General features: G+C 40.0%; 1 protein-coding gene across 1 annotated transcript in view; it reads left to right on the top strand.

Annotated features, from left to right (window-relative positions):
• The window catches only part of LOC134362644 (interleukin-1 receptor-like 2), a 52,158-nt gene that overhangs the window by 14,985 nt on the left and 9,637 nt on the right, over nucleotides 1-27,536 (top strand). Inside the window, exons 2-5 of the mRNA XM_063077823.1 lie at nucleotides 4,028-4,187; nucleotides 20,380-20,509; nucleotides 21,298-21,434; nucleotides 26,629-26,772. Of these exons, the coding sequence (XP_062933893.1) occupies nucleotides 4,028-4,187; nucleotides 20,380-20,509; nucleotides 21,298-21,434; nucleotides 26,629-26,772 (571 nt within the window). The remainder of the gene's footprint in view (nucleotides 1-4,027; nucleotides 4,188-20,379; nucleotides 20,510-21,297; nucleotides 21,435-26,628; nucleotides 26,773-27,536) is intronic.

Raw genomic sequence — 27,536 nt, 5'->3', positions numbered from 1 at the left:
AATGACAGAAAAGGAGAAGAGGAAGGGGGAACTCATGCCTGGTGGCCCCTATTTCCTCCGTTAACTGTAAGATGTTATGGGGAAAAGTTGAAAGAGTAACATAGGCTGGAGAGAGAGGTGAAGGACATGCAAGGAATGTCCAAGGTGAAAGCCATACAATGGCAGTGGTGCCAGGACACATATTCATGTAGTTACGTCCTGTAGTGCTCACCTGGTGGTAGGAGTGTAGGGGCGGGAAGACGGACTGACATAGGATGGGAGTTTTCCAGGGTGCATATGCTGGAAGGACAAAGGGTTATAGAGTTGAAGTGGTTAAAGTAATGGACACATGAGGCCAGGAAGGATAGGAAAGGAAATGACGCCTGAAGAAAACTGGTAATTAGGAGGAAATAGAGGAGTTAAGTGGGCTGATTCAAGCTAAGACAGAGAAGTGGGCTGCATGGAGAGAAAGTTTAGATAGAAAGCTGTGATAGACACAGTGGGCAGATACTCACTGTCCGTGGTGAGCGTCTTCATCCTATAGAGGCTGTCAAGCTAGAATGCAAGAGCAAACTATCAAAAGCACCCTACACTTTCCAGAGTCACCTGCAGCTAAGGTTCTAGATGTGGATCAGGTTCTCCAGCTGGCATCGCTGAAAGGTGAAGGTGAGGATGGTGGATCTTCCTGCTTTTTCTACTGGAAAGCATGGGCTGGAGACATGGGAATTTTGGCCGTGGTGTTCCAGGGTTCAGTTTTAAGCTTGGTGGGAGCTGATGTATTTGTTGCTGTGGCTCTACTGGAGGGAATGACTTGACACACTCTAGTGCTTAAGTGCAACTCCTCATCTCTGAATTGCAGGTGGTGCATTCAGCCTGGATTCCCCACTTTCGTGGCTGTGGTAGAGGCAGCAGCTCTCACAGCCAGCTGGTTGTGCTGTGCGGTTCTGGCCTAGATGCTACTCCTCGAGTACATCCATGGCCTTTGTGAAGCACCTAATATCCTGTCCCGAATCCTTTTCTGCATAAAATAGCTAGAATGGTTTTGTTTCCTGCAACTAAATCCAGACTGAGAGATATGGCCTCATAGCATTGTTTTGAGTATTAAATAATATAATCTATTCAGTAATAGATCATTTATTCACTAAATAGATACATAATAAGGACTTAGTAATAAGCTCATCATAGGTACATAATAAGGACTTAAATAAATAAAAACTATATGCTATTTAGTTTAAATAAAGGAATCAAAGAGCTGGAATAATAGGGAATTATGATCAGAAAGTAGCATATTTGATTTTAGGAATTTTGAGACATAGTAATTCTGGATAATAACAAAGTCCAGGGAGAATTGAAACTGAGGGTAGAGGTGGTCCTGGAGATTGAGGGGGTTATGGAGGAAAAGGTTCGGTATCAGAACATCCATTCCTGTAGGTGATGAAGTATCCACACTTGGAAAATCAATAATCCTAAGTTCCTGCTCAATGCACTGGTTTCCTGTCCCTGCCATTGTGCTGCCTCCGCACATGATGGGGTTACTTCCGGCTCTCCAGTTGCCAAACCAACGTTCACTTTCAATCCTGATGGTGATCCCTGGTGGCCTCCGACACTGCGGGACGCTCCCGTCAGCTGGAACTCCCTCCTCGTTTCCTTCTGAGACTCACTCATTGTTTGTCTCTGTTTATCTTATTTAATTTTTTCTGTCTTTTCCTTCGTAATCGTCACTGGATTTTCATCCTCTATATTTGGGTCTTAGAACTTGTGGTTCGCCATGCTTGCAGCTCTGGTCATCTTCTGGTCTTGCTTTGCAAATCTGATCATCATTTTCCCTCGCTCTGAGAGCTTCAGATGTTCATTCTCTTTTCCTGTTTCTGGTTTTCTGTGACGGCCTCTGACTGCTCAGCAGTTTTATCTCCGTCACTCTCCTATACCCACTGCATCTTAGCAGAATGCACGTTGCTGTTTTGTGTCTCTGAAACATTGTACATGCTGAGTCAGGGTTGTTCTTCTTGGTGTCTAAAATATAAAGACATTCACATGTTAGCTGCTATTGTTATTAATGTTTTAATTTTAAATCTTGTTAGTGTGACATCACCTTAAATTTCTAAAATAAAAATCAAGGCTTGCTGAGAATTTAAAATGTAAAATAATGCTCCAGTGGATCAGAATAGAGGCAGTCCAGATTAACATAAATATGATTAAATATTTGCATGTCTTGAAAGAAACAGTGAGTTGATCAGAAAGGAGACTGCTCAGCAGTGGAACATAGAAAAAGAGGCCCAATGTGTGTTTGCCTGTTCTATAAAGGAGACACCGCACTGTGAGTCTGATGCCTTCACCCATCTGACTCTTATCAGCAACTCCCATTCTATTTGGTAAACAACTGTCCTATTTTAATTTGGTTTCCTATATAAGGTATTTATAAAGAAATAATGTAAGACTTCTAGTTAGCCATATTTCACACTGTAAATAAGCAAAAGTTCATTCTGGCTTTATTTGTTGAGTTTCACCCTGCAAGGTGGATCCATTCACACTGTTCCATGGTGGAGAATGAGGTATGGCTCTGCACTGTGATTGAATAAGTGATGAGAGAGCTCAATACCTGGGCAATTACATCTTTATTTAATTAGGGGTTTACGTGTTTGTTTTATCTATTACATTAAATGGCCAGGGTCTCTCACAGGGCTGAAGAACAGGACTGCAGATGTTTGAATGGATAAGTGGACTCAGTTAGTCAGGCAGAGACTGTGTGGAGGGAGCTTCCTGCAGGAAGGGGAACAGGTTTGAGGAGGTCAAAAGTGTGAGATGGAACCAGAGGCAATTAGCATGAGAATGTGAGCTCCCCACAGGACAGGTGGATGGTGAGGCTGGTCCTCTGGGTGGCTGCTGAGGATGACAAGAGAGAAAGGCCTTCCTCAGACTAGCTGTTCTTCAGTTGGCTGGGTGTGAGGTTGTTCCCTGTTGCAGTGGAGGCATGGGTGACGTGAGAAGTTCTGTGACATCTGCTCTCCCTAAGCCTGGCTGGCATTCTTTGACTATTGTTCAGGCCTCCAAATAGGATGTTGGTGAAGAGTTACTTTGGATTTTGGTAAAGTCCAACCCCTGATTGGTGGAGAAGAGGTAACAGCCTGTAACACAGAGGAGCAGTCACTATTCACCTGGACTTGCAGCCTTGGCCAAGGGGCTTGGCGCCACTAGATGGGGGTCCACTGGGAGAGACGGGCCCCTGTAGGTGGAGGACATTCCTGCCTGTTCATGGCCTCTTGCCAAAATCCTTCATGACCCAGGCGCAGTATTCCTGCAGGAAGTCTTACTTCCAGCCTGCATAGGCCTCTGTCCTCTCAGTTCCTATTAGACTTAATGTTTGTGTCACTCATTTTAGCCTGTAAAATATTCTTTGTCAAGTCATGTGGATGCACACAGAGAGACTGGGCAAGGAATTCCTGCTATGTATATCTGTCTATCTGTCTGTCTGTCTGTCTGTCTAATAGTCTATTTCTATTGCTTATAACATAAAAACCTGAAACTGGGTAATTTGTAAAGAAAATATTTATTGCTTACAGTTTCAGAGGCTGGGAAGTCCAAACCCAGGGAACACATCTGGTGAGGGCCGTGTTTGGTGGTGACTTCAATGACACAGGGTATCACATTGTGAGAAAGGCAGGAGCAAGAGACAGAACTTCTCCTGTGCTCACCTTTTAAAGCCGTCAGAACCATGCCCATGACCACCATTAAGCCATCAAATGGATTAATCCACTCACCACCGCATGGTCCTCACAATCTAATCACCGATTCATAACAGGATTTTCCACCCTCAGCAGTTACAGTGGGAGTTAAGCTTCAGCGAGTTTGGGGGGACAGTCCATAGCCCTATCTACCTACCTACCTATTATCTTACAGTTAGACTGTAAATTACCTAAGGTCTAGAGACCACACAGGCCTATTGTGTCTCCCACAGTTCATGGGACGGTGCTGACTAAGGGTGTAACTAGTACCCCCAAATATTCATTGGATTGAATTTTTGTGTTTTTTAAATTCTTTTTCTGTTTAGGACTGTAGAGAGATTGAAGGGGAGCGGTTTACTTCTCGGGAAAAAAAGCTTTTGGTGCAGAATGTGTCAGCCGAGGACGGAGGGAACTATGCATGTCGAGCCAGACTGATGCACATGGGGAAACAGTACGTGGTTTTAAACGGCATCACTGTGAACATCAGTAAGTGTGCTCGTGTCTGTCACCGGGCCTTCCTTGTGCTTTGTGTGAGCTGGCTGGCTTTGCGCAGAAGCGATCCTGATCTTGATTTTCCTGAATGTTAGCAGGCTCTCCACCCTGCCACTCTTAGAATCAGGTACACAGAGTGAGGCAGAAGGGCATGAGGAGCTCAGTTTTCTCTCTGCAAAAACAGAATTCTCAGAGCTCTTGGTTTACTTGTGAAAATTCAATGAGAGCATGTCTGGAGAGTAGGTAGGTGCCTGACAAGGTGCAGGCGTTCGGTGAATGGCAGACATTCTCAGCATTGCTCTCCCTGCCTCTGGCTCTGCAGACGTCAGGGGCTCTGGACTGGTGCCAGCATAAGCAACTGCTCGTGGGACTTTAGTTCTTGACCCAGGGCAGCCAGTTCTCTTGAATATATGCCCTCGAGGTTTGAAAGCAGAATCTTAGGGATGGAAGAAACCCTGAAAATAGTTTAGCTCAAGCCATTATTTTACAGAGGCCCAGGAGGGGAGCAACTTACTGAAGTTCACAAAGCTGGCTAGTTTCAGAAACAGGGCCAGAACTCGGGCCTTCAGTGACCAGACAAGCATTTTGCCTTTTATACACCCGGACAAGGAACCCCTGCTATGTCGTTTCTGCATTTTCTTCAGTAGAGTTGTTTTCTACGTTTATTCATCTAGATCAAAAGGACTAAAGGCTGGATATTTCTTCAACTTACACCTTCACATTTGTCTCCAACTTCTGTCAGACCCACTCGAGCTGTCTCTTGATGGTGTGGCCTCCTTCGGGGATCTGCTCAGCATGGGTAGATCCCTGCCACCCCCCAAAACAGGCTGCAGGCAGATCCAGGCCAGGGCCCTTCACCCGTAGAGCCCAACAACTCCCTGCTCCAGCCCTGTTCTACCCACTCGGGTCCTCCTCCTCTCATCCTCCAGTGTTCTTTGCTGCAATTGCTTATTTGATTTAAATGTTTTTCGGTGGTCTTTGATTTTAATTTTGTTTGCTAAGAGCCCTTAATCAAGAAAATTAATTGCATTAAGTTTTATGATTTTTATGCTGTTGGGTTTTCTGCTGACTGTTCTCTTTCTGAAAATAAGCATGTTCCTCATCTTGTTCACTGTTGAACCTCTGGCACCTAGCCCAGTGCCTGGCCTTGACTAGGCACAGATCTATTTATTAACCAAGTGATTGACTACCATAACACTTTCGGCTTACATTGGTAGATGAGGGAACTTCTTGAAAGGTGAAATTTCTAAGGTAAAATAAAAAATACCTCAAGAGGTCACTAAGTACAATAGTCTGTATTTTATGCCAGTTCAATAAACATTTAGTTATGATGTGTTATATGCCAAAGGTTATGTTAGACCATGATAATGACATCTAACAATGTCAAAAATGATAATTCAAAGATGAAAAACTTGTTCCTTCTATTGAGAAACTCTCAGTCTGGTAGTAGTGAATGTAGAGATATAATGGACCATTTTAGCACCAGTGCTAAGGACAGAGTTATAGACAGTGTCTGGGGAATGAATAAAAAAAAAAATCAGGAGTCACAACGGAGGCAAGTGACTGAAGGGTTCTGAGAGGAAATGAATTCTCAGATGAATTTTCAAGGATGAGTAGGGTTTGTAGAAGTCAAGAAAGTGTGTGTGGGGGGTTCTAGGCAGAGAGGACAGCATAAGTCAAAGTGTAGAAGTGTCAGAAGACGTCATGGTTTATGTTGGATCTAAAGCCAATTTCATTAGCACACAAGTAAGAACGAAATGAGGAGCAGTGGGAGCCCTTATACATGGGCTTTACCACATGGCTGCTGAAGGGCCCTTGGCCGGGTGCAAGTGCACAGTGACAAGGCTGCATTGGGATGGGAGCGATCAGTCTTGACAGTGGTTGAGGCCAGCGTTGAAGAAGGTCTCAAGGCCTGGAGACCACACAAGAGGCTGCTGCAATATCCAGAAGAGTGCTGCTAGTCTGAGCTGGGGTGGAGGCCAGGGAATCTCATCTTCAAATGGTCATTTAGTGACTTTTTACTGGGTGCCTAGCAAGACCAGGTCCTGTGCCAGCCAGAGAGAACATGACAGTGAGGAAAACATCCATCGCTATTGTTCCGATGAAGTTTAAACCTGAGAGGGAGGGGAGGCAGCAATTAATCAGATAATCCACTAATGAGATGTGTCATTACCAAGAAGACCAAGGCAGTGAAGGAAAGGAAAATATGAGCTCAAACAGACCAGGACCATTGAGAAGGCAGTGGCTCAGGTAAACGTCCCTGATAACAGTGATGCTGACAGTCAGGAAGCATTAACTGGGTGATGGAATGGGCGTGGTTTTTCCAGACTGTGGGAGTGGCAGAAGTGAAGGCTCTGGAACAAGAAGGACCATGGTGTGTCTGAAGGATGGAAAGCAGGCAGGTTGGGCTGGAGGGATGCTGAGTGAGGGAGGTCACAGTAGGCGATGAGGTTGGAGAAGTACTCAAGGGCCAAGATCAGACGGAATCCTGAAATCCAAAGTGGGAAGGTGTGGGTTTGTTCTAAGAACAATGACAATCAGCCAGAGAGGTTGAGAGCAAGAGAGTAGCATGGCATGATTTTCATTTCTGAAGCAGCTGTCTGGCTGCTGTGCACAGAATGATCCATACACGAATGGGAGTAGTGATTAGGAGGCAGGTGCAGAAGTGCAGGTGAGACATCAGGTAGGCTCAGGGAACATGCTGACACTGAAGATGGAGAGATATGGATGGGTTCAAGGCATCTTAGGAGGTAAGCCCCACAGGTCTTAGTATTGGATTGAATATGGAGAGTAAGGAATATGGCGGGTCAAGGAAACTAGGCCTCTTGGCATACGCGACTGACCAGATGATGATGCTATCCAATGAAATAAGATAGCTCTGGAGAAAAACCAGATCTCGGAGTGAGATCATGAGCTTGGTCATTCCTATGCTGAGTATGAAGTGACTTTGAGATGCCCATGTGGAAATGTCGAGCTGACCATGGCCTATATGGGTCCGGAGCTTGGAGGAAGGCCTGGAGGTACGACTTTCAAAGTCATTGGCCTGTATATGGTAATTGAAGAGGTGAGTGTGAACGAGATTGCTTAGGAGGAGTAGAGACTAGAAAATAGAAGGCTTAGGAGTGAAGCAAGAGGCATAGACCGAGAAATGTTAGGAGGGAAAATCAGTTGGACTTGGGGATGGAGAAGCTGAAGAGGGTGAGAGAAAAAGCTGTTTCCTAAAATGACTTCCAGATTTTACATGTGTGTGATCTAGTGTGTGGTGGTACATTAAGTAACTTCTGTTTGGGACATGCTGAATTTAAATAGTTTGTGGAAGGCACAAATGTTATTGCCATCATATAGGACATGTGTTCTTGCATTTTTCCTGGCTTCCATTTTATAACTTTTCCACACCCCACTGCAAATGTATAGGAGAATATGGGATTAAGTAGGTAATTGATAAATTTTGGTGGGCAAACAGAAAAGGAAAGAAGTGGAGAAAGACTAATGGCAAGGAGTCCAGAGAGCCAACACAAAGTGACAGTCATAAAGTGGGTGATGGAGTGAAAGAGTTGAAGAATAACAGAAGGGGAAGGACGTAAAAGAATGTGAGAAGCAGGGTTGGAGGAGGGAAGGGTGGACTGAAGACAGAGCGTTAGGGTCAGTATTTCTCTCTACCTAGGACCTAGGCCACAGCTTTGCTTGTAGACACTGCTTGAAATGTGTATTTGGATTCTTAGGTAATGAGATTTTATTATACAATCTCATTAGTTTATATTTATGTCAAATACATGATGGCCAAAGTGAACTCTCTTGCTAGCTCAGCTTCTAGTTTTTTTCTCTTTAGCAATTCAATTATTTCTGGTTGAAAAATGTGCATTTATGGAGTGGTATTTTGTCATGCCATGGGTTTTGTTTTTTCTTGACCAGTGTTTTTTAAGGGTCTGCTCTGTGCTGTGCTTTCTTCATGCTATTGCATTAAAGAACTTGGGAATGTATCCTATGTGATTCTAATGCAACTTTCTATTGGTATGATTTATTAGCAGAAAGATCTGGAGGTGGAAGGAGAATCCCTAAAATCACTTATCCAAAAAACAATTCAATTGAAGTACCACTTGGTGAGTAAAGTCATTGAAACGGTTGAAACTACCAAGGGCAGAGTTCATTATGTCCACATATTTTAGTGAATATTTTGAATTTCATGGTTGAAGACAAATCCCATACACATCCAGTTTCTAGCTTTGGATATACCCATGCTTGTCAGGAGAGACAACAAAATTTAAAAAACAAGAGAACTGAAGCTTGGGGAAGTTGTGGCATCATAGGTCTGGCAATGGGCACCGTGGGTGTAAATGATTATTGTAAATCTGTTCATGCAAAGGCAATGGAAGTGTAAAGATAATTCCTGACAAAGACAATACATAATATAAAACTACTAATAAATAATTGATCAAAACTACTAATAAATAGTTGATCAGGAAGGATGGATTATATTATCTTACACTGGAAAATATTTTAAAGGAGTAGGAGAAATTATCATGTTATGTTCCTTAATTTACATAGGAAAGGATCAACAAACATTGTTTCAGTTTGTGACCTAAGAAGAGCAAAAGGGGCTCAAATTATTTTTTAAAAGTTAGAGGTAATCACTAGTAAAATAAAGACATGTTGAGTACCTTTTGAAGACAAGAAAAGCAAATTAAACAAAGTCTCCATTAAAAAATGCTCAGATCAAGTTGAATACTAAAATCCAATTATATGTTCTCCTCAGAAGGCACATATCTAAAAAAGCATGACCTAGAAGTTAAAAATAAATGCATAAGCAAGATATCACTTGTAAAACTTACTGCAAACAGTCAGGCTGGTGATACTAAACTTTCAGTCTCATATCTTTCAAGGACAAAAAGGTTAAATGACAAATTGTATCAATTTATATTAATGCAAGTTACAACACCTCCCCAAATAGAAATTTTTATGTGTCAAATAGCGGTGCATCAAAATATATCAAGCTAAAGGCTCAGAAATACAAGGACAGAACAATAAGACAACACAACGGTTTCAGTTGCAGTGGGAAACTAACACGCTCTGGCTTTGACAGGATTTACTAGGCAAATAAGAATCTACAGGATTTGAGTAATATGATAGGAATAATGTATTTAATAGATCACTGTCATAAACGTCTATGAAAAACAGAATCCCCAAAGAGGAAATTATATAGACCACATGGTATAATCATAATGCATTATATCTAGAAATTTATAATTAAGTCAAAACAAAGAAAAGAATTTTACTCATTAAGTATGTGGGTGACGGATTTGTTAATGAGTTTGATTTAATCATTCCACAATGTAAACACATATCAAAACATCACATGGTACCCATAAATATATATAAGTATTATTTGTCAATTAGAAATTTAACAGTTTTTAAAAAAGGAAGATTAAACAACAAACCCATCTTGTAGTTATTTGATGTTTTGGTTAGAGATTAAACCAAAGCTACAGTTATAGTATACTTAGAAAATAGCGATAGTGAGGATTCTTCATATCTAACTTTGTGGCATGTGACTAACGCTGCACTCTAGACATGTTTATATCTTTAAATGTCATCATTATTAATAAGTGTAGAAATAATTAAAATACATAAATTAACCATTTAATTATTTGAAAAGAGCAGCTAAACCACAAAAATAAAAGTAGAAAATAATAAATTTATTAAAAGAAAAAACCAAAATGAATAACAAGTGCCAGAGTTGCTTCTGAGGTATTTGAGTTGAGATGGGGGTGGATGTGGAGGGAGGAGAAGATAAATAAACTTCCAGAAAATCTAATCCCCTCAATGCAGAGAAATCCAGATATAAAAGACTTAAAAATGTGAAAGTTTATAAAACAACAACTGGTAAGGAGAACTAAGCCTATATGTTTTAAGGAGAGTTCTTTTCAATTTTCAAGGAAATAATAATGTCTGTGATAAATGATAATTGTCTACCTATCACTCATTTGTGAATACTCTTGTGGATTTCATAAATACCTAGAGAAACAAGTTTGCCCGTTATATTTCTCTTAATTGACTTTGTTCCCTGCTCCTGTCTTTGGAAATTTTAGTCAGCATATTTAGATAATTAAAAGGCAAGAGATGTAAATCTTGAAAGGAGACAGATAAACATATAATTATTTTAAATGATCTATGCATATTTACTTAGAAATTTTAAGAAAATTATCTAGAAGATTACTCCTACTAGCAATTGTTTAAAAAGCTTATTTCAATACAGCATAAACTTTCAAAACTAATGGCATTTTTACATGCCTGAAATATATTATGTAATTGGGGGATATCATTAATAATTGCAATAAAAATAAAATGTTAAGAAAGAAACTGAATAAGAAATTTGAAAGACTTGCCTACATTTTAAAAAAATTACAACATTTTAAGATAGGACATGAAAAAGACATGTTTTATGAAATTCCTTATCATGTTCTTAAATGGGAGCACTTAATATTAAAAATGTTATTTCTCCTAGATTAATATATGAGTTTAATATAATACCAATTAAATTTCACTGAATGTCCTGGACCTTGTCAAAGCGTTTCTAAAATTTATCTCAAAAATGCTAGAAACAGCCCCCCAAAAAAAACTGAATAGAAGAAATAGAGACCTTTTCTTGTAAATACTGAAGTATAATATAGGCTAGAATAAGTAACTACTGGTGTTTGCATATGAACAGACGACTGAAAGTAAAAGAACAACAACAGATATACAATAAACAAATTAGCAGAATTCCTAGAATTTACAGGAATTTAGTAAAAGAGATTTATGGCATTTAAAGATGTATAGGGAAAGGGAGATGTGATAAATATATTAGTATAACTCGTTAACTTTGAAGAAAATGTAGTTTATTCCTTATCTTACATCAGAAATGAAATTAAATTTTGATGAGTTAAAGAAATATCTATTAAAAACTAAACCACAAGAGTGCCATGAAAACATATAGATAAATTTTTATCTTTTCTAACCTCAGAATGCACTTTCTTTTGGAAGGGGCATCAGAATTCAATGTTCATAGGGCCAGCCTGTGGCTCACTCGGGAGAGAGTGGTGCTGATAACACCACGGCCATGGGTTTGGATCCTATATAGGGATGGCCGGTTCACTCACTGGCTGAACGTGGTGCTGACAACACCAAGTCAAGGGTTAAGATCCCTTTACCAGTCATCTTTAAAAAAAAAGAAAAGAAAAGAATTCAATGTTCATTATTCAATTGCTTGTCAGTACTCATGCTTTAAAATCTACAAAGTCTTTTTTTTTTGCAGAGTAGTATTCCATTGTGTAGATATACCACAGTTTCCTTATCCACTCATCTGATGATGGACATTTGGGCTGGTTCCAACTCTTGGCTATTGTAAATAGTGCTGCAATAAACAGAGTACAGGTATCCCTTTGACATGATGATATCCATTCCTCTGGGTATATTCCCAGCAGTGGAATAGCTGGGTCATGTGGTAGATCTATCTGCAATTGTTTGAGGAACCTCTATACAATTTTCCATAAAGGCTGCACCATTTTGCAGTCTCACCAACAGTGTATGAGAGTTCCTTTTTCTCCACAACCTCTCGAACATTTATCATTCTCAGTCTTTTGGATATTAGCCAACCTGACTGGAGTGAGGTGGTATTTCAAAGTGGTTTTGATTTGCATTTCCCAGATGCTGAGTGATGTTGAGCATTTTTGCATGTGTCTGTTGGTCATTCATATATCTTCCTTTGAGAAATGCCTTTTCAGCTTCCATGCCCATTTTTTAATTGGGTTACTTGTTTTTTTTGCTGGAAAGTTGTTTGAATTCCTTGTATATTCTGGATATTAATCTTTTGTCAGATGTATATTTTGCAAATATTTTCTCCCACTCTGTTGGTTGTCTTTTCACTCTGTAAATTATTTCTTTTGCTGTGCAGAAGCTTTTTGTTTGATATAATCCCATTTGTTTATTTTTCCTTTGGTTGCCCGTGCTTTTGTGGTCCTATTCATGAAGTCTGTACCCACTCCTACTTCCTGAAGTGTTTCCTCTATGTTTTCTTTAAGGAGTTTTATTGTTTCAGGGTGTGTATTTAATTCTTTAATCCGTTTTGAGTTGATTTTGGTATATGGCGAGAGATACTGGTCTAGTTTCATTCTCCTGCATATGGATATCCAGTTTTCCAAGCACCATTTGCTGAAGAGGCAGTCTGTTCCCCAGTGTGTAGACTTGGTGCCTTTGTCAAAGATCAGATGGCTGTAGGTGTATGGGTTGATTTCTGGATTCTTTATTCTATTCCATTGATCCTTGTGTCTGTTTTTATGCCAATACCATACTGTTTTGGTTATTATAGCTTTGTAGTATAGTTTAAAGTCAGGTAGTGTTATGCCTCCAGTTTTTTCTGTTTTGCTCAGAACATGGATGGACTTAGGAAAAATTGTATTAAGTGAAATAAGTCAGGCACAGAAAGAGAAATACCACATATTCTCACTTATTTATGGTAGCTAAAAATAAAGAAAGAAATATACAAACAAATGGGGTGGGGAAGAAGGCACAACAATCACAACAATTCCTTGCACTTATTAAGAAAAGTGAATAGATATGATGTTGATTGATGGGAGTGGAGAAAAAGGAATCAGTAAAGAGACACAAAAATCAGCCACATTGTATATTGGTAAAATAAAAAATTAATGAGTTTTAAAAAGAATAAGTACAATTTGTAATAATATAAATGTTAATAATATTGATTTGATCAACATATGTCAACTTTGAACCCCAAAAATATGTATAATCAATTATGATTCAATTTTAAAAAGTAAATCTTTGAGTAAACCACAAAAAAATTTTAAAATTAAAAAAATAAAATCTATAAAGTCTATTTAAAAATGTAAAACTAGTACAGATATCCACACATATTATAAGAATCGTGCAATGTAAAATTCAACACAACCCATGTAATGTTTTGGTTTTAGGCACACGTTCATTTGGAAAATATTCAGGGAATGTCTGGCAACCAACATGAGTGAAACACAAAAGCTTTTAAGACTCCCCAACGGGCTGGTGTGTGCTGCTGCCTCTGTATTATTCTGAACCAGTGTCTTGATGTTAACAAGCTTTCTTTGGCTTTGATAATTATTCCTCTAGGCTGCATAAAGCCTGTTTTCACTTGTGACACAATTAGCATAGTTCATTGGGCAGCCTCAGCATCATGCTTGCTCCAAAGCACCAAACTCCCTTTTCAGAGATGCACTTGACACACCATTACTGAAGTAATTAGCTTGATCAGGACTTTGTTCTTTTCACATACATTGATGTATTTATTTCATGTAATTACTAAATTGAAATGGATTTTCTGTTTTCTAGATAACTTATTTATGCAACTGCGAGAATTAGAAACTTATTAAACACCACAATGTTGTACTTTCTAAGCATAAAGTCAATGGAAGGAATCAAAATGAAAAGATCAAAAAATTAGACCAGCATAAAAAATATAATGTTTGTATATATAAAAAAAATGGTAAAGTTAAAATGTAAATGGCAAACTAGCAGAGAATGTTTGAAACAGAGATGACAGAAAATGGGTAATATCACTTACATGTAAACATATAAACAAATCAAGAAAAACGAACAACTTAAATGAGGCAGATAAATAATTTACAGAAGAAAAAACGCCAACAAAATAAGAAAAAAATGTTCATTTTCAATAAAAGAAATAGACATTAAAAAATATTCATAGGAAATTGGTAAGAATTAAAAATATATATATATAATACCAAATATTAGCAAGGGTGATATAAAGAGTGTTGTAATACATTATTGGTAATGAATATGAGCAATTCCTTTAAAACGTGTGCTTAAAACTCTCCAAAGTTTTCCCATATCACTCAGAATGGAATTCTGAGTCCTCACCATACCCAGCATGACCCTCCATGGTTTGCTTCTCCTGCCAGTTCATTTCTATCCCTCTCCCTGCAGCCTTTCTGCTTTGACTGCATTGGACTGCTTGCCATTCCTTGAATGCCTCGGGGACAGCTCCACCTCAGGGTCTGGGGACTGGCTGATCCCTCTGCTGGGAATGCTCTTCCCCAGCTGCCACATGGTTTGTTCCCTCACTTCCGTCAGGGCCCCGACCACTGCATTAAAATACACACCTCGCTCTCCTCATCATGCCTCATTTGCTTAACTTTCTCATTATTCATGAAAGCACTTATCACTATCTCACATATTTTAAACATTTTTTTGTATCTCTAATTCTGTTTGAATCTATGCTCCTTAAGAACAGGCTTTTTGTCTGTTTTGTTCCCTGCTCTATCACCAGCGCTGAGAGCAGTGCCTAGACCACAGTAAATTTCAGTAAATAGTTGTTAAATAGATAAATAAATAACTAGATTGGTATGGAGGACAATGCAAATATGTATTCAGGACCTTCAAAAATACGTCTGACTTTTGACTCAGTAAATTCTAGATGGTAAACCATATACAGCAGAAACGGGTCCACAGGACTCCAGATATAGAAATATCAGATAACGTATTTTCAAAGAAATTGTGCCTACTGTGTTCAAGGAAGGAAAAGACCTGATTGATATTTTCAAAAAAGAACTGGAAACTATAAATAGCAGCATATCAGATTTGAAAAGGAACAAATAAAATGTCCAGAACTAATAAATACAATAACCAAAACCAAAAACTCAATGAGGTTTTAGTAGCATATGACATATTTGAAGAGATAATTAATGAAGTAAAATATGAGAGATAATACCTGGGATTAAGCACAGAGATACAAAGAATAGGAAATATAAAGATGAGATTAAAAGAAAGAGGATACGGAGACCTAACGTGTATAATCACATGTAAGAGACGAGAGTAAATGGGGGTAGAGGAAGATTATTTGAGATAATGCTGAGAATGTTCCAAACTGACAGAAGACGTTAATCCAAACACTCTGAAAGCCAAAGAAACCCAAGCAGGATAAATAAAAATAAAACTATACCTAGATATACCACAGTGAAACTGTAAAAAACCAAAACCGAAAGTAATCTTAAAAGTAGAGAAAAAAGAAAAATGCCTTCTGTGTGCAAAAATAAAATTGCTGGTTGAATTTTTAACAGAAACAATAAAGGCTACATATTGGAGCGGGGGACCTAATTTTATAACCAGTGAAAATGACAAAATTTGCCAATTATACTCATACACTAAAGAAAATACCAGAATATTCTTCAGGCAGAAGGAAGATGCTCCCAGACGATTAATCATCTATGCAGGAAGGAATGAAAAAGCAAATATTGCTGTAAATATATGAGTAAAACTAAATGAATCTTGACCACATAAAGCAATAATAATGATGATTGTTTATGGATTTAAAATATATATGAAATTAAGGTGCACAACAGCATTTGCCTATGTACTGGGAAAAGGGGAAATGGAATTGAATTCTAAGGACTGTGCGTTATCTGAGAAAAAGGTAAAAATATCAATAATATCAGACTTTGAGAAGTCCAAGGATATATATTTTTGACATTTAGGGTAACCATAAAAGAATAGTAATTTTATTTATTTATTTATTTTTAATTTTGTTGATTTATTTATTTATTTTTCCTGACCAGTACAGGGGATAGCAACCCTCGACACGGTGTGGTCTGCACCATGCTCAGCTAGTGAGCGCACTGGCCATCCCTATATAGGATCCGAACCTGTGGCCTCAGCGCTAACAGCGCTGCACTCTCGCGAGTGAGCCACAGGGTCGGCCCAAAAGAATAGTAATTTTTAAAATGCAGGATTAAAGGAATAAAAAGAAAAAATCAAAAAGTAGGTGAGAAGTAATCCAAAATAAAGGGAATCCAAATAAAAGGCATGAAGGAAAAGATAACTATAGGACAGATGCAGCACATCAAAAATACATTAGTTGGTTTAAACCCACATATATCACTAATAACAAAATGGACTAAATGATCCAAATAAAAAGATTGTCCTACTAGATTGAAACAAACAAAAAAATATCTGTACTATTTACAAGATGCTTGAAGATGATAGGATAGGAAATAATATACAGCATAAACAATAACCAAAATAATGTCAGTATGATTATACTAACATTAATGTGGATTTTAAAGCCAAAAGCATTATTAAACAGAGATACTTCATAAAGATTAAAAGTTCAATTTTGAACTTGTAATATGTAACATGGCCTTAAAACACATACACACATACAGAAAATTTAGAATTACAGGGAGAAACTGATAAATCCACAGTAGTAATGAAATTTGTTGACATAGTTTTCATCGTCACTTATAGAACAAGCAAACAAAATGCCCTATAGTGACTAACAAAATATGCCTAATAAATAACCTGATGTTCATATACAGAGCCCTGCACCCAACTACTACAGATTGTACAGTCTCTCCAACCACGAATGAAATGCTTAATAAAATTGACTGTACATATATAAAGCTAGTCTCAACAAAATCCAGCAGATTGAAATCATATAGAATTATTTATTATATGGATTTATTTTAAATCCATATGATTATCCAAACTACAGTTAAATTAGAAATAAATATTTAAAAGATAACTTGAATAACCACATAGGTTTAAAAACCAACTAAATAAAAAACTTCTCAATAGCACATAGATTAAAATAGAAATCACGATAAAATTAGAAAGCATTTTGAAAGTGAGTATTATGAAAGGATTACATCAAAATTGATGGGATAGGCAAAGATTTGCTTAGAGCAAAGTTTATAGCCTAAATTAGAAAAGAAAAGTGGTTGAATATCTATGAACTAAGAGCTTACTTCTAGAAGATAAAAAAGGATAAACAAAATAAATCCAAAGAAAACAGAAAAAAATAAGATGAAAAAAAAGTAATAGCAGAAAATAATGACATAGAAAATGAACATACAATCAAATGATTAATGAAGCCAGAAGTTGGTTATTTGAAAAACGGAACAATATTTAAAAGTCTCTGCATGACTGACTGAGAGAGAAGGCACATACTGAAGTCAGAAGGAGCCATCACCATGGAGCATACAAGCATTAAAAAGATTATTTTAAAAAAGAATTTTATTTGAAAAAAGCTCATAAAAGAACATTCTGGAAAGCTTAGTGCCCCCAAATTTGAAAATTTAGAAGAAATTGGCAAATTTCTAAAAATCAGCATATAAACTCTAACACAGGAAGACATAAAATTCAGAATAGTCATACAACTATTAAATAAATTTAAAATCTTCCCCCAAACAAAATCCCAGATGCAACTGACTTTACGTGATTTCTACAAAATATGTAGTGAACAAATAACATCGATTTTAAACAAATTATTTCAAAGAGTAGAAAAAGGGGAAACAGTTTTTAACTCATTTTATCAGGTCAGAAAAACCTTGACATCAAAGCCCGACAAGGATATTATCACAAAGAAAATTTCAGGCCAATCTCATAAACAGATGAGAAGTTCTAAGCAAATTATTAGCAAATTGATTTCAACAACATACATAAAGGATAATACATTGCGACTTAATCAGATTAATCCCAGGAACGTGAAGCTGTTTCATGTTAGAAAATTCATTCTTTTATTCCACATCAACAAACTAAAGGAGAAAAATAAAACATTTACCTCTCAACAGACACTGAAAAGTTACTTAGAAAGATTGATTCAGGAATTTATTATTTTTCAAAGGATAAACTCTTATAAAACTAGTAATGGAAGAAATTCTTAAACTCTTCTAAAACTAGGAATCCTTAATCTGATATTTAAAATATGTATTTTTATACACCTACAAAAACATCACGTCCAGTACTGAACTGTTGAACACTTTCCCTTTGCGTTGAAGACGACGATAGTGGGGACCTCAACAGATTTTAGTTTCTGCAGATTTGATAAGCTGATTATAACATTGATAAGCAAATGCAAAGACTGAATATAGTCAAGATGCTTTTAATGAGGAAGAACTAGATGGAAGGACTTGTACTGCCAGATTTCAAGATCCATCAGAAAGTTATGATAATTTAAATAGTCTACTGCTGGTTCAAGGATAGATAACAAAACAGAACTGCAGGTCTAGATCTGGACCCACCCACACACTTGATTTTGGCCAAGACAGCACAGAGAAGTAGGGGAAGTGTGATCTTTTCAATAAATGGTCCTGGACAATTGGATGTAATATTGAGTAAAATGAAACCTGACCCCTTTCTCACACCATTTGTAAAAATACAGTCAGCCCTCGGTGTATGCAGGTTCCACATCTGCAGATTCAACCAACTGCAGATCAAAAATGTTTGAAAAATAAGTGGGTGGTTGTGACTGCACTGAAAATGTACATACTTTTTTCCTTCTCATTATACCCTAAACAATACAGGATAACAAGTATTTACATCACATTTACATTTTGTCAGGTATTGCAAGTAATCTAGGGATGATTTCAAGTATACGGGAGGATGTGCGTAGGTTATATACAAACACTATGCCATTTTATGTCAGAGACTTGAGCATCCATGGATTTTGGTATCTGTGGAAGATGAATATTGAGGGACAACTGTAACTTCCAGTGGATTGCAGCCCTAAATAGGAAAGTCAAAACAGTACATTTCTAGAAAAACACTTCTATGATTTTAAGGTAAGAAAAGATATTTAAAAAGAAAAAATCCAGACATACAAAGCACTACTGGAGAGGGAAAAAATTGCTAAGTAGGTCTACATCCAAAATAAGAATTTCTGTTTATTAAAAGACAACATTAGAGGAATGAAAAGACAAGCCATAGAGTGGAAGAAAATATTTGAAAAAAAACAAAGGTATCATATCCAGAATCTATGCAAAACTCCTTCAAAGTAATAAGGAAAAGGCAACTTACTAGAAGGACAGACAGATGACTTGGACAGATAGTTTATAACAAAGGCTGTCCCCATGGCCAGGAAAAATGTGAAAAAGTGCTTGCCCAGGTGCAATCTGAGGAAATGAAAATTAAATTCATAGTGTGATACCACCATACACATCAGGGTGGGTAAAACAAAACAGACTGGCAGTACCAAGTACTGTTGAGTGTGTAAAGTAACAGGAGCACTTGTACACAGCCAGTGGAAGTATAAATTGGTATAACCTCTTTAGGAAACTGTTTGAAGTTGAAAATATGCGTAATCTGTCCTCTATTGGTGTTACTGGTAGATAGGTTTGTCTACCCATGAAGTATACAGGTATGTATACATGAAATGTGTGCACGTGTGCAGACGTGCATGAGAGCATTCACAGGAGCCTTATGCATTCTAGGCAAATACCAGAAACAATTCAAGTGTGTATATAGCAGCAGAAGAGGTAAATAGCAGTACGTTCCATTATCTGAATGAAGTGTAACTACGTGCAGCAGCGTGGATGACTCACGAACTGCTGAGCAGTGGAAGTAGGAAAGGAGTGTGCAGAGGCTCCCGGGTTCTGGTGATGTCCATCGTCTTGATGGGGCCAAGGTGGTGTAGACGTTTGCTTTATAATAATCCATTATGTTTGCACTTATATTCTATACTTTTCACTATACCTCTTATATTTCACAATAAGTTTTTTAAAATATCACCTTGAATAAATAACACTCCTTGAAACAGGATTTGCTAGGTTCATGGGGAAAAATTGTAAAAATCTAGATTTATTAAATGTAATTTGTGAATATGTGTGGAGACGGGATAAGGGTGGAGGGGTCATACCTGATGAAGTAGAAATACCACTGCGCTTGGGATTAGGAACCTGGAGTCCACATCTCACTTCTTCCTCTAATTAATGCGTGATCTTGGGCAAGTCCCTCGATGTATCTGAACTTCAATTTTCTCATTTGTAACATGGGGGTAATACTCCTCCCGTTTTCCTGCATTGTAGGATTGTATTGAAGATGTGAAAACTGAAGGAGAAAATGCGCAGAAACTACTTTGTAAACTGTAAACTTCTTTGCCAATGTTGCTAGGAGTAGAAGCCAGATATTGAGGAAAACATTCATCAGAATCTGGTGATATTTGTCGGCATATGCGAATCCCTTTACAGCAGATTCCCTGGAAGGCCACTTGTCCCTCATGATCTCTGTCCAGGGAGAGAAGAAAAGAGATTAACATTGACCCAGGGGGGTATTGCTGGTAATCAAAAGATAATCAAGCCTCAAAAGCAAAGTGATAACAAATTTGAAAATTTGTAGAATTTTCATGTAATTTTTACGAATTTGGGTTTTACAGGCTCCACCCTTGTCGTGGACTGCAACATAACAGACACAAGGGACAACACAAATCGACGGTGCTGGACGGTCAATGACACTTTGGTGGATACTTACTACAATGAATCCAAACGAATCAGAGAGGGATTCGAGTAGGTGTTCTGCTTTTCTGGATTCTCTAAAAACTAGCAAGAATTTCTCCATCTAAAATAATTTGGTGTTACTACTGCCTTTTTTAGACACTTCTCACTGCCTCCTTATCACTCCCATTGGCTTTATCTTTCAAGGAACTTCTCAAGCCTGTGCATGGCCAGGCGTCTGGTTGAAAGAAGTATGACATGTTCGTGTTATCAGTCTTCCTAAAACCTAGTTGGGGAACAAAACACAAAGTATGCCCCAGAGCAATAAGATCCATTTTTTTCAACTACTGCTGAAAACCAGTCCCAATAGCCATCGAGCTATATCTTGAGCCTGGGCCTTCAAGGCTTAGACAGCAAAACAATCACCCACACAAGACTTCTGGGGGAGATAGTGTGTAGTCATTAGTGGTCTAAGCTCAATTTTCGGTGGTATAAATTGAGCTGTGGAAAAGAAGACTAACAAAGGCAGAAGGCATAAGAACTTTTGCTGGCCCTTCCAGTGTAGGAAAGTTACTGTGCGTGGAGATTGGACAGGGAAGTCTCTCAGGGCAGCAGAGGGCGTCTGTAGTAACAGAGCCCCCCTTCCTTGTCACTGTCCGGAAGAAAGTGCAAATTTGCAACCTCACAATCTACACACATCAAAGGACCACTCAGTGAAGTACTCGTGGGGTAAAATGATGGCCCAAAGTGTACTCTAGGAAAAAATTTGATCTCCAGAAAAAGGATTATGAAATGTTTTGGGTAAATATTTTATGTGGGTGAATACTCATGGGTTAATGATCAGCTCTTTTCTTTTATAGAAGCTGTGCTGCTTTTCAGGAACACACTTCGTGCACAGTAAACATAACCTTCTTAGAAGTAAGAATGGAGGATTACGGCCTTCCTTTCACGTGCCGTGCTGGAGTGTCTGCAGCATACATCATGTTAGAACTCCCAGGTGAGGTTCCAGTGGGATACAGTGTGTTCAAAACGATGGCCAGGAAACACAGGAAAGAAATGACATTAAATGCTCCTTGTGAGGCAGCAGGGTGGTATTGAAGAGAGACACTAAATATGAAATCTGGGGAAGAGCTGGTGTCTGATGATGTTCTTAGAGTAAGGCTGTGATTTTATTGCAGTGTACTTTGAAGGTGCCATATTAATGTATATGGAAATTTTAAACATCAAAACTCTAAGAAGCTATTAAACATGATTGCTCAACTTATGTAGCCATTTGCTTGTGATTTTCACCTTTTAGATGGTAATAGCTGGATGTATAAATAAATGCTTATGTAGACTTTTACCATGTAGCTTTGTAAAATTATCTATGAGGCTGAATTCCAACATTTGAGCAGGAGAGCTTCAAACTCACTGTGTGTACACAGACTACACTCCTAACCCTGTTCAGAGCTTATCCATTAGAGGTAATAAAGCTGGAGAATAGACAGTTAAGGGTAAAATCAGAATCTTGAGAACAACTTTAAATTCATAACATTCCAGGGGAAGTGTATGAACTACCTTGTAAAATGCCGTGTGGTTGACCAAGACAGTTTTTTTTTCTTGATTCTATTAATATCATTTTTGTGTGTGTGGCTAGTTATGTGCGAGAGAGGGCCTGAATTTGCTAGTGTCCCTTAAAGATCAGTTAAACCCATGTTCACATGCATCTAGCGAAAGTCCCAGCAGAAATGTTTTTCTAGAACTTAATACAAAATATAGTGGTTGCCACAGGAGCCAGCACACGTGTTTTTGCTCATGCTCAGCTCATAACCACATAAGTGTCCGTCACCTCCCTTAGAACAGGGGCGATTAAGGAGATGTCCATGGCAGCCAGCAGTTCCAGGTGTGCACGTGCTCACCTTGCTTCTGTGATCTGGGGGCCAAGGTCACTCTGTCTCCAGCTGCCCGGACTGTGAGTGAGCACAGCCCCTCCTCTCCTCACCCTGGACCCATGGGGAATCCTCTTGGTTTGCATCATGTGGAAGGAGCCTTGGGCTCATCTGCCACCACTGTCCACTTTTGCTCTTCTCCCTGGCTTCTCCTTGTCATGGAGAGTCACTTTCCATCACTTTCCCCCAGTCAATTGCGTGCATCCCATCTTTCTCTATGGCACCTCAGGGTGATTCTGGAAGTCCCAGCATCGGTGCTGTTTTCTTTCTGCATCCTCATCCCCATTAATCTCCCTTCCTTTTATGGTATCACTGTCAACCCTGTGCAGGTGCAAATTCCAGATCTCCAGCTCTTCTCTCTTCCCACGTGGCAGCCTGCATTCCCAGCTGTGTACTGGACTGCGGGTACATTGGGCTAAAGATTGGAAGCATACTATCCTCTCAAACCTCTGGGTTCTCTTCCTGTTTTTCTCACCTTTGTTCCTGGTACCCTTCTATCTTCCACATTATCCAGGCTCAGAATCTGGGGTCGCTCTGATGCCCTCTTCTGCTTCCCTTGTGCCTCCACCCAGTTGCAGTTGCTGAGGTTTGCACAGCCTTCCTACGCAGGGCCTGCCTGCTGCAGCCGTCCCCGCCTGCCTGCTCCCCCTAGCAAGCGAGGTGGCAGAGTGGTTCCAACCCAGGCCTTTAGGGTCCAGGTTTTTAGGATCAGATCCTGGCTTTGCCATGCGTGAGCCGTGTGAACTCAGAACTGTTACGCAGCCTCTCTGTGCCTGCTTTTCCTCGTCTGTAAATGAGGATCATAACACTACCTTCCTTCAAGCATTGTTCTGAGAAACAACTGGGATTTTCTTTTTTTATTTATTGTGGAATATAATATACATATAGTAAAGGACACACAGAATATATGGATTACATAACAACTAATAAAAAGTCATTCTTTGCTTTTCCATCTGCATTCATATCCCTAACAAGAGTTTAGTTTGGCCTGTTTTTGAGCGTTAAGAGCTTATACAGGAGGTTTCCTTTTATGTCTGCTTCTTTGCTCAGGTGTGTGGGGTTCATTGGCACATTGATGATGCTGCAGGTAACTGTAGTCTGTTCATCTTCATTGCTGAGTCCTGTTCTGTTGAATGACTAGGTCACGATGTATCCATTCTACTATAAATATGTGGTCATTGGCATAATTTCCAGTTTGGGACTTTTAACAAATAATGCTGCTATGAGAATTTCTGTATGTGTGTCCTGGTATCCAAGTATGTGCGTCCCTCTGTGATACATCATTCGGAGTAGAATTTCCAGATGAGAGCCTGTCATTAGCTTTTCTAAATAATGCCATACTGTTCTCCAGTGTGATTTACCAATATTTACTGCTAGGGCTAGCAGTGTGTGAGAGACTCAGATGAGATACTTTTATAAACCAAGCACACAGCCTGACATTTCGTGAATTCTTAAAAAAGTGCTTATTTATATTAGTATTATCCTGGTTCTGACCATTATTAGGTGCCATTTGGAGGATTATATCAATTTTTTTAGTGGTTTCTTTGCCTTGAGGATTTTTTCTGGTCCAGTATATTCTGGTGACCATTGTAGAGTCATCTTCTCCCAGGGTGGCTATCACCCTGCCACCCCTGCCTGGACATTAGTGACACATGCTTATCCCTGGGATGAACTGGAAGCCCTGGCTTGGCTTTCGGGGTCTCCCTGGTCTACCTGATCCCACTCATTTCTTAGTTCTCTCTCTCATTTTCCCTGCAGACCAGAGGATCGGAGCAGAGACAAAGGCAGGTCTCTGTGGGCCCCGTGTTTTGATGAAGGAAGGGACTTTGAGGCCTTTGCAGCAGTGTGTGGTAGGCCGGTGAGGACAGGATCATTTTTCACCCAGGGAGCAGGGCAGGATCGGCTGGCCTCTCCTCCCCTCTCGCTCCGCAGTAGCTTCCATCCGAAATGCAACCTGGCTCAGCCCGGAGGGAGTGATTCTGGGTCCACCCCAGGGAAAGGAGGGGAAGCTGATTGTGTAAAGCCTTGGAGATTCCACAAGACCTGAAGTGGTTACAACTGAAATCTGCCTCAACCTAGAAGTTGGAGCTCTTTGTTTACCTAGACTGAAGCTGGCCAATGCAGATTTCCATGCCAGTACAGACTTACTGTGTTCAGAAGGATTCTGAGACCACGTCCTGGCTCTGAGGCACTATGCTGTCACCAGCTAATACCTGTCAATCATGTGCAAGGAGGGAGGGGTCCTTCGTTCGCTTTGTTTTAGGCTGATTAAGAAGCTGTGCTTATTACTAAATTCATCTCTGTTCCTACCGACACTCACTTCCAATCTCAAATGCAGTGTGTTTGGTCCTGTGCACTTTATTTTATTTGCCCTGAGTTCTCAGGAACATCATCCTCTAAACTCAAGCTTCTTGTTGGTTTTCTTGGGGGCAGAGTTATGGTTCCAGCTTCTCCGTTTGCTTCCTTGTTTTTGTTGAAGACACATCCAGATTTGAATTTTATTTGGTTTGTCTGAAATGGATCACTAGAAAGTTGTTTAGATCAGATGTACCCCTCTGTGAATTTCCTTTGATTACTTGTTCTCACCTACTGTCTCAGTTGGAGGCTGGGGGTAGCCATATGGACTCAGCTGGCAAATACCTCCTTTATATATATGCCAGGGCATCTGGTATATGTGTCAACAGTGAATTTTCTATTTATTTCTATTTCAAAGCCCCTATTCCCTTTGAATTTATTCATCAATGTCCTGATTTGATTTAATCATCTTTAAACTCATTTACAGAGCAGAAGGTATCAACACTCCTGAATGCAAGGAATGATCAACCCAGAAATTTCAGACCATCTCTCCTGTCTATTGCCAGGGGCTTTTAGAATCCCATAAATGTTGTGGGCATGATCTTCCTATCGTGACAGTTTTCACTACCAAGATCTTTAAAGTATACACTAAAACTTGCCTGACCTGGATCCTCCCAGAGGAAGAAGTGGCATTGTTGCTCCAAGAAGGAATCACAAGCCGGGAAAGAGCAAGGGGGTGGGGGGTTCTCTCATGGTGGGGAGCCAGAAGTTCTAAAAAGTGGTCAGGATTCGATCAGGCACCCACGTAGAGAGCAGTTCACCTGGCTGCAGTAGGACTTAGTTTGGGGGGGGGGATACCAAATGTGGTTTCAGTTGTTGGCTTTATTGTGTGAAGTATTTAGAGACACACGATAACAAATAGGAAGTCTTGGGCCTCGAGATGCCTACAGCATGGTGTGGCTTAGGGCCTGTTGTGATAAGCTCTTAATGAGCATTTTAAAAATAAAAGTGTTCTGGGGGTGAGAAGAAAGGACCCCTGTCCTTCCCCTCCTCGCCCACCTCTGGTGAGGAGGGAGGCTCAGGAAGGGCTGATGGAGGAAGCGGTGTGCGAGGTGGGTTCTGAGGACGGGGGTTTCTCTCTTCCTCCCTCCTCCTTCCTCTTTTCCAGCTCTCTCTACCCTGGAGGCTCCTGCGTCAGCGGCAGGGTCTGGGCTGTGGCACGCAGGAGGCTGGGCTGTTCCTCTTCTTGGACATGTAGAAGCGTGTTTTGCGGACTTGCAGTGCCAGAGGAACTGGTTCTGCTCCTTGGGCTCTGCCCGCCACTCGTGCTGTGCTCATCGTCGCTGAGCACCATGCTCCCCGGGCACAGAGGGGTGCACACGCCCTGCCTGAGGCCGTGTCTCTCAGGCTCCTCTGTCACGGGGAGGGTTGGGCGACGCTCTGGCCCTCGGCCAGTCTTGTGGAGCCAACAGCAGTGGCTTCCAGGGGAGACAGCTGATGGCCCTTTATTTATGATGGGAGCCTTGCTGCTCAGTGTTGAGTGACCGGGAAGCAGTCGGAACAGTGTTGCAATCGCCAACATGCAACAGAACCACCTGGGGAACCTCCCAGTAAACTTATTTGGGCTGGGCCCCTGGAGAGTCTAGTGTTGTCACATAAGGCTTGCAGGTAGCAGAACCCGGACATGTGGGTTTGGAAAGCGGTCCTCATGCAGCTGGCACAAGGTATCAGTATCCAGCGCTCTGAGGAATTTTCCTCTCCTGGGTTCCCAAGAGCCCATCTCTGTCCTAAAATTCCCAGTCCAGATCAGATTACTCTACTCCCAAGCCTATTACTTAACTTTAAAGAAATATTTAAGCAGTGCCCTTATTGACATTTATATATTTCCATTTGGCATTTAGAATGTGATCTGTACTAGTAGAGGATATACTTGACTCTGTATTCTTATTATTTTGCTGTCATTTGTAGCTCCAGATTTTCGAGCTTACTTGGTAGGAGGGCTTGGTGCCTTGGCACTTGTGGCTGTGTCTGCTGTGTGCGTCTACAACATTTTCAAGATCGACATTGTTCTTTGGTACCGCAGTGCCTTCCGTTCTACTGGGACCATAGAAGGTAAGTGTGTGTAATCACTAAAAAACGCCTCAAATTTGTTACCTACTCACCCATATAACCACTTTAACACACTTTGTCGTATTTTACTAGCTGGCCTTTCATGTTGTTGCAAATTTAAAGGAAGGAATCCCGTGGAACTGCTTATGCTTCAGAGAAAAGATCAGTCTGTGCTCATCAGTGTCCTTCCATCAAATAAGGCTTGCAGGTCCTAGTGACAAGTAGCAGGAGCAGGTCATCCTCAGGGTCCCACTGCAACCGTGTTAGAAAGGCCCTCACATCCGTCAGTGTTTGCAAAAGAGGAAAATTCCTCGTAGAGCCAGGTCTCTGCATCATGATGTGTGCTCAGCACAGCGGCGCTTTGTGTTATGGGGAGTGATGCACCCTGTGGCACCCTGTGGGTGCGGATCTCTAGGCCCTGTCCTCGGTAGAGAGAGAGATGAACCTAAGGCTGAGTGTGAGTTTTCCGCTTCTCCCCGTATGAACTTAGAAAGATATTTAATTTTCTTCTAATTCTAAGCTATAGAAAAGAAGACAGGAATAAAGGCAGGGAGGAAGGAAGGGAGGGAGGGAAGGAGGGATGAAAGGAGAGACAGAGGGAGGAAGGAACAAAAGAAAAGGGAAGGAAGGAAGGAAAGAAAAAGGAAAAACCGAAGAAGAAATCAAGCGAATCCCACCTCGCCGAGAGCTGGCAAGTGACTGAGCTGAGCTCTGTGCCGGAAAGCACTCAGCAGGGGCCGGGGCACGGGGGCTCCGCTGCTTGCCTG

This window comes from Cynocephalus volans, chromosome 14, assembly GCF_027409185.1.
Source record: "Cynocephalus volans isolate mCynVol1 chromosome 14, mCynVol1.pri, whole genome shotgun sequence".
Taxonomy (NCBI): Eukaryota; Metazoa; Chordata; class Mammalia; order Dermoptera; family Cynocephalidae; genus Cynocephalus; species Cynocephalus volans.
This window is presented reverse-complemented; position numbering and strand designations above follow the sequence as displayed.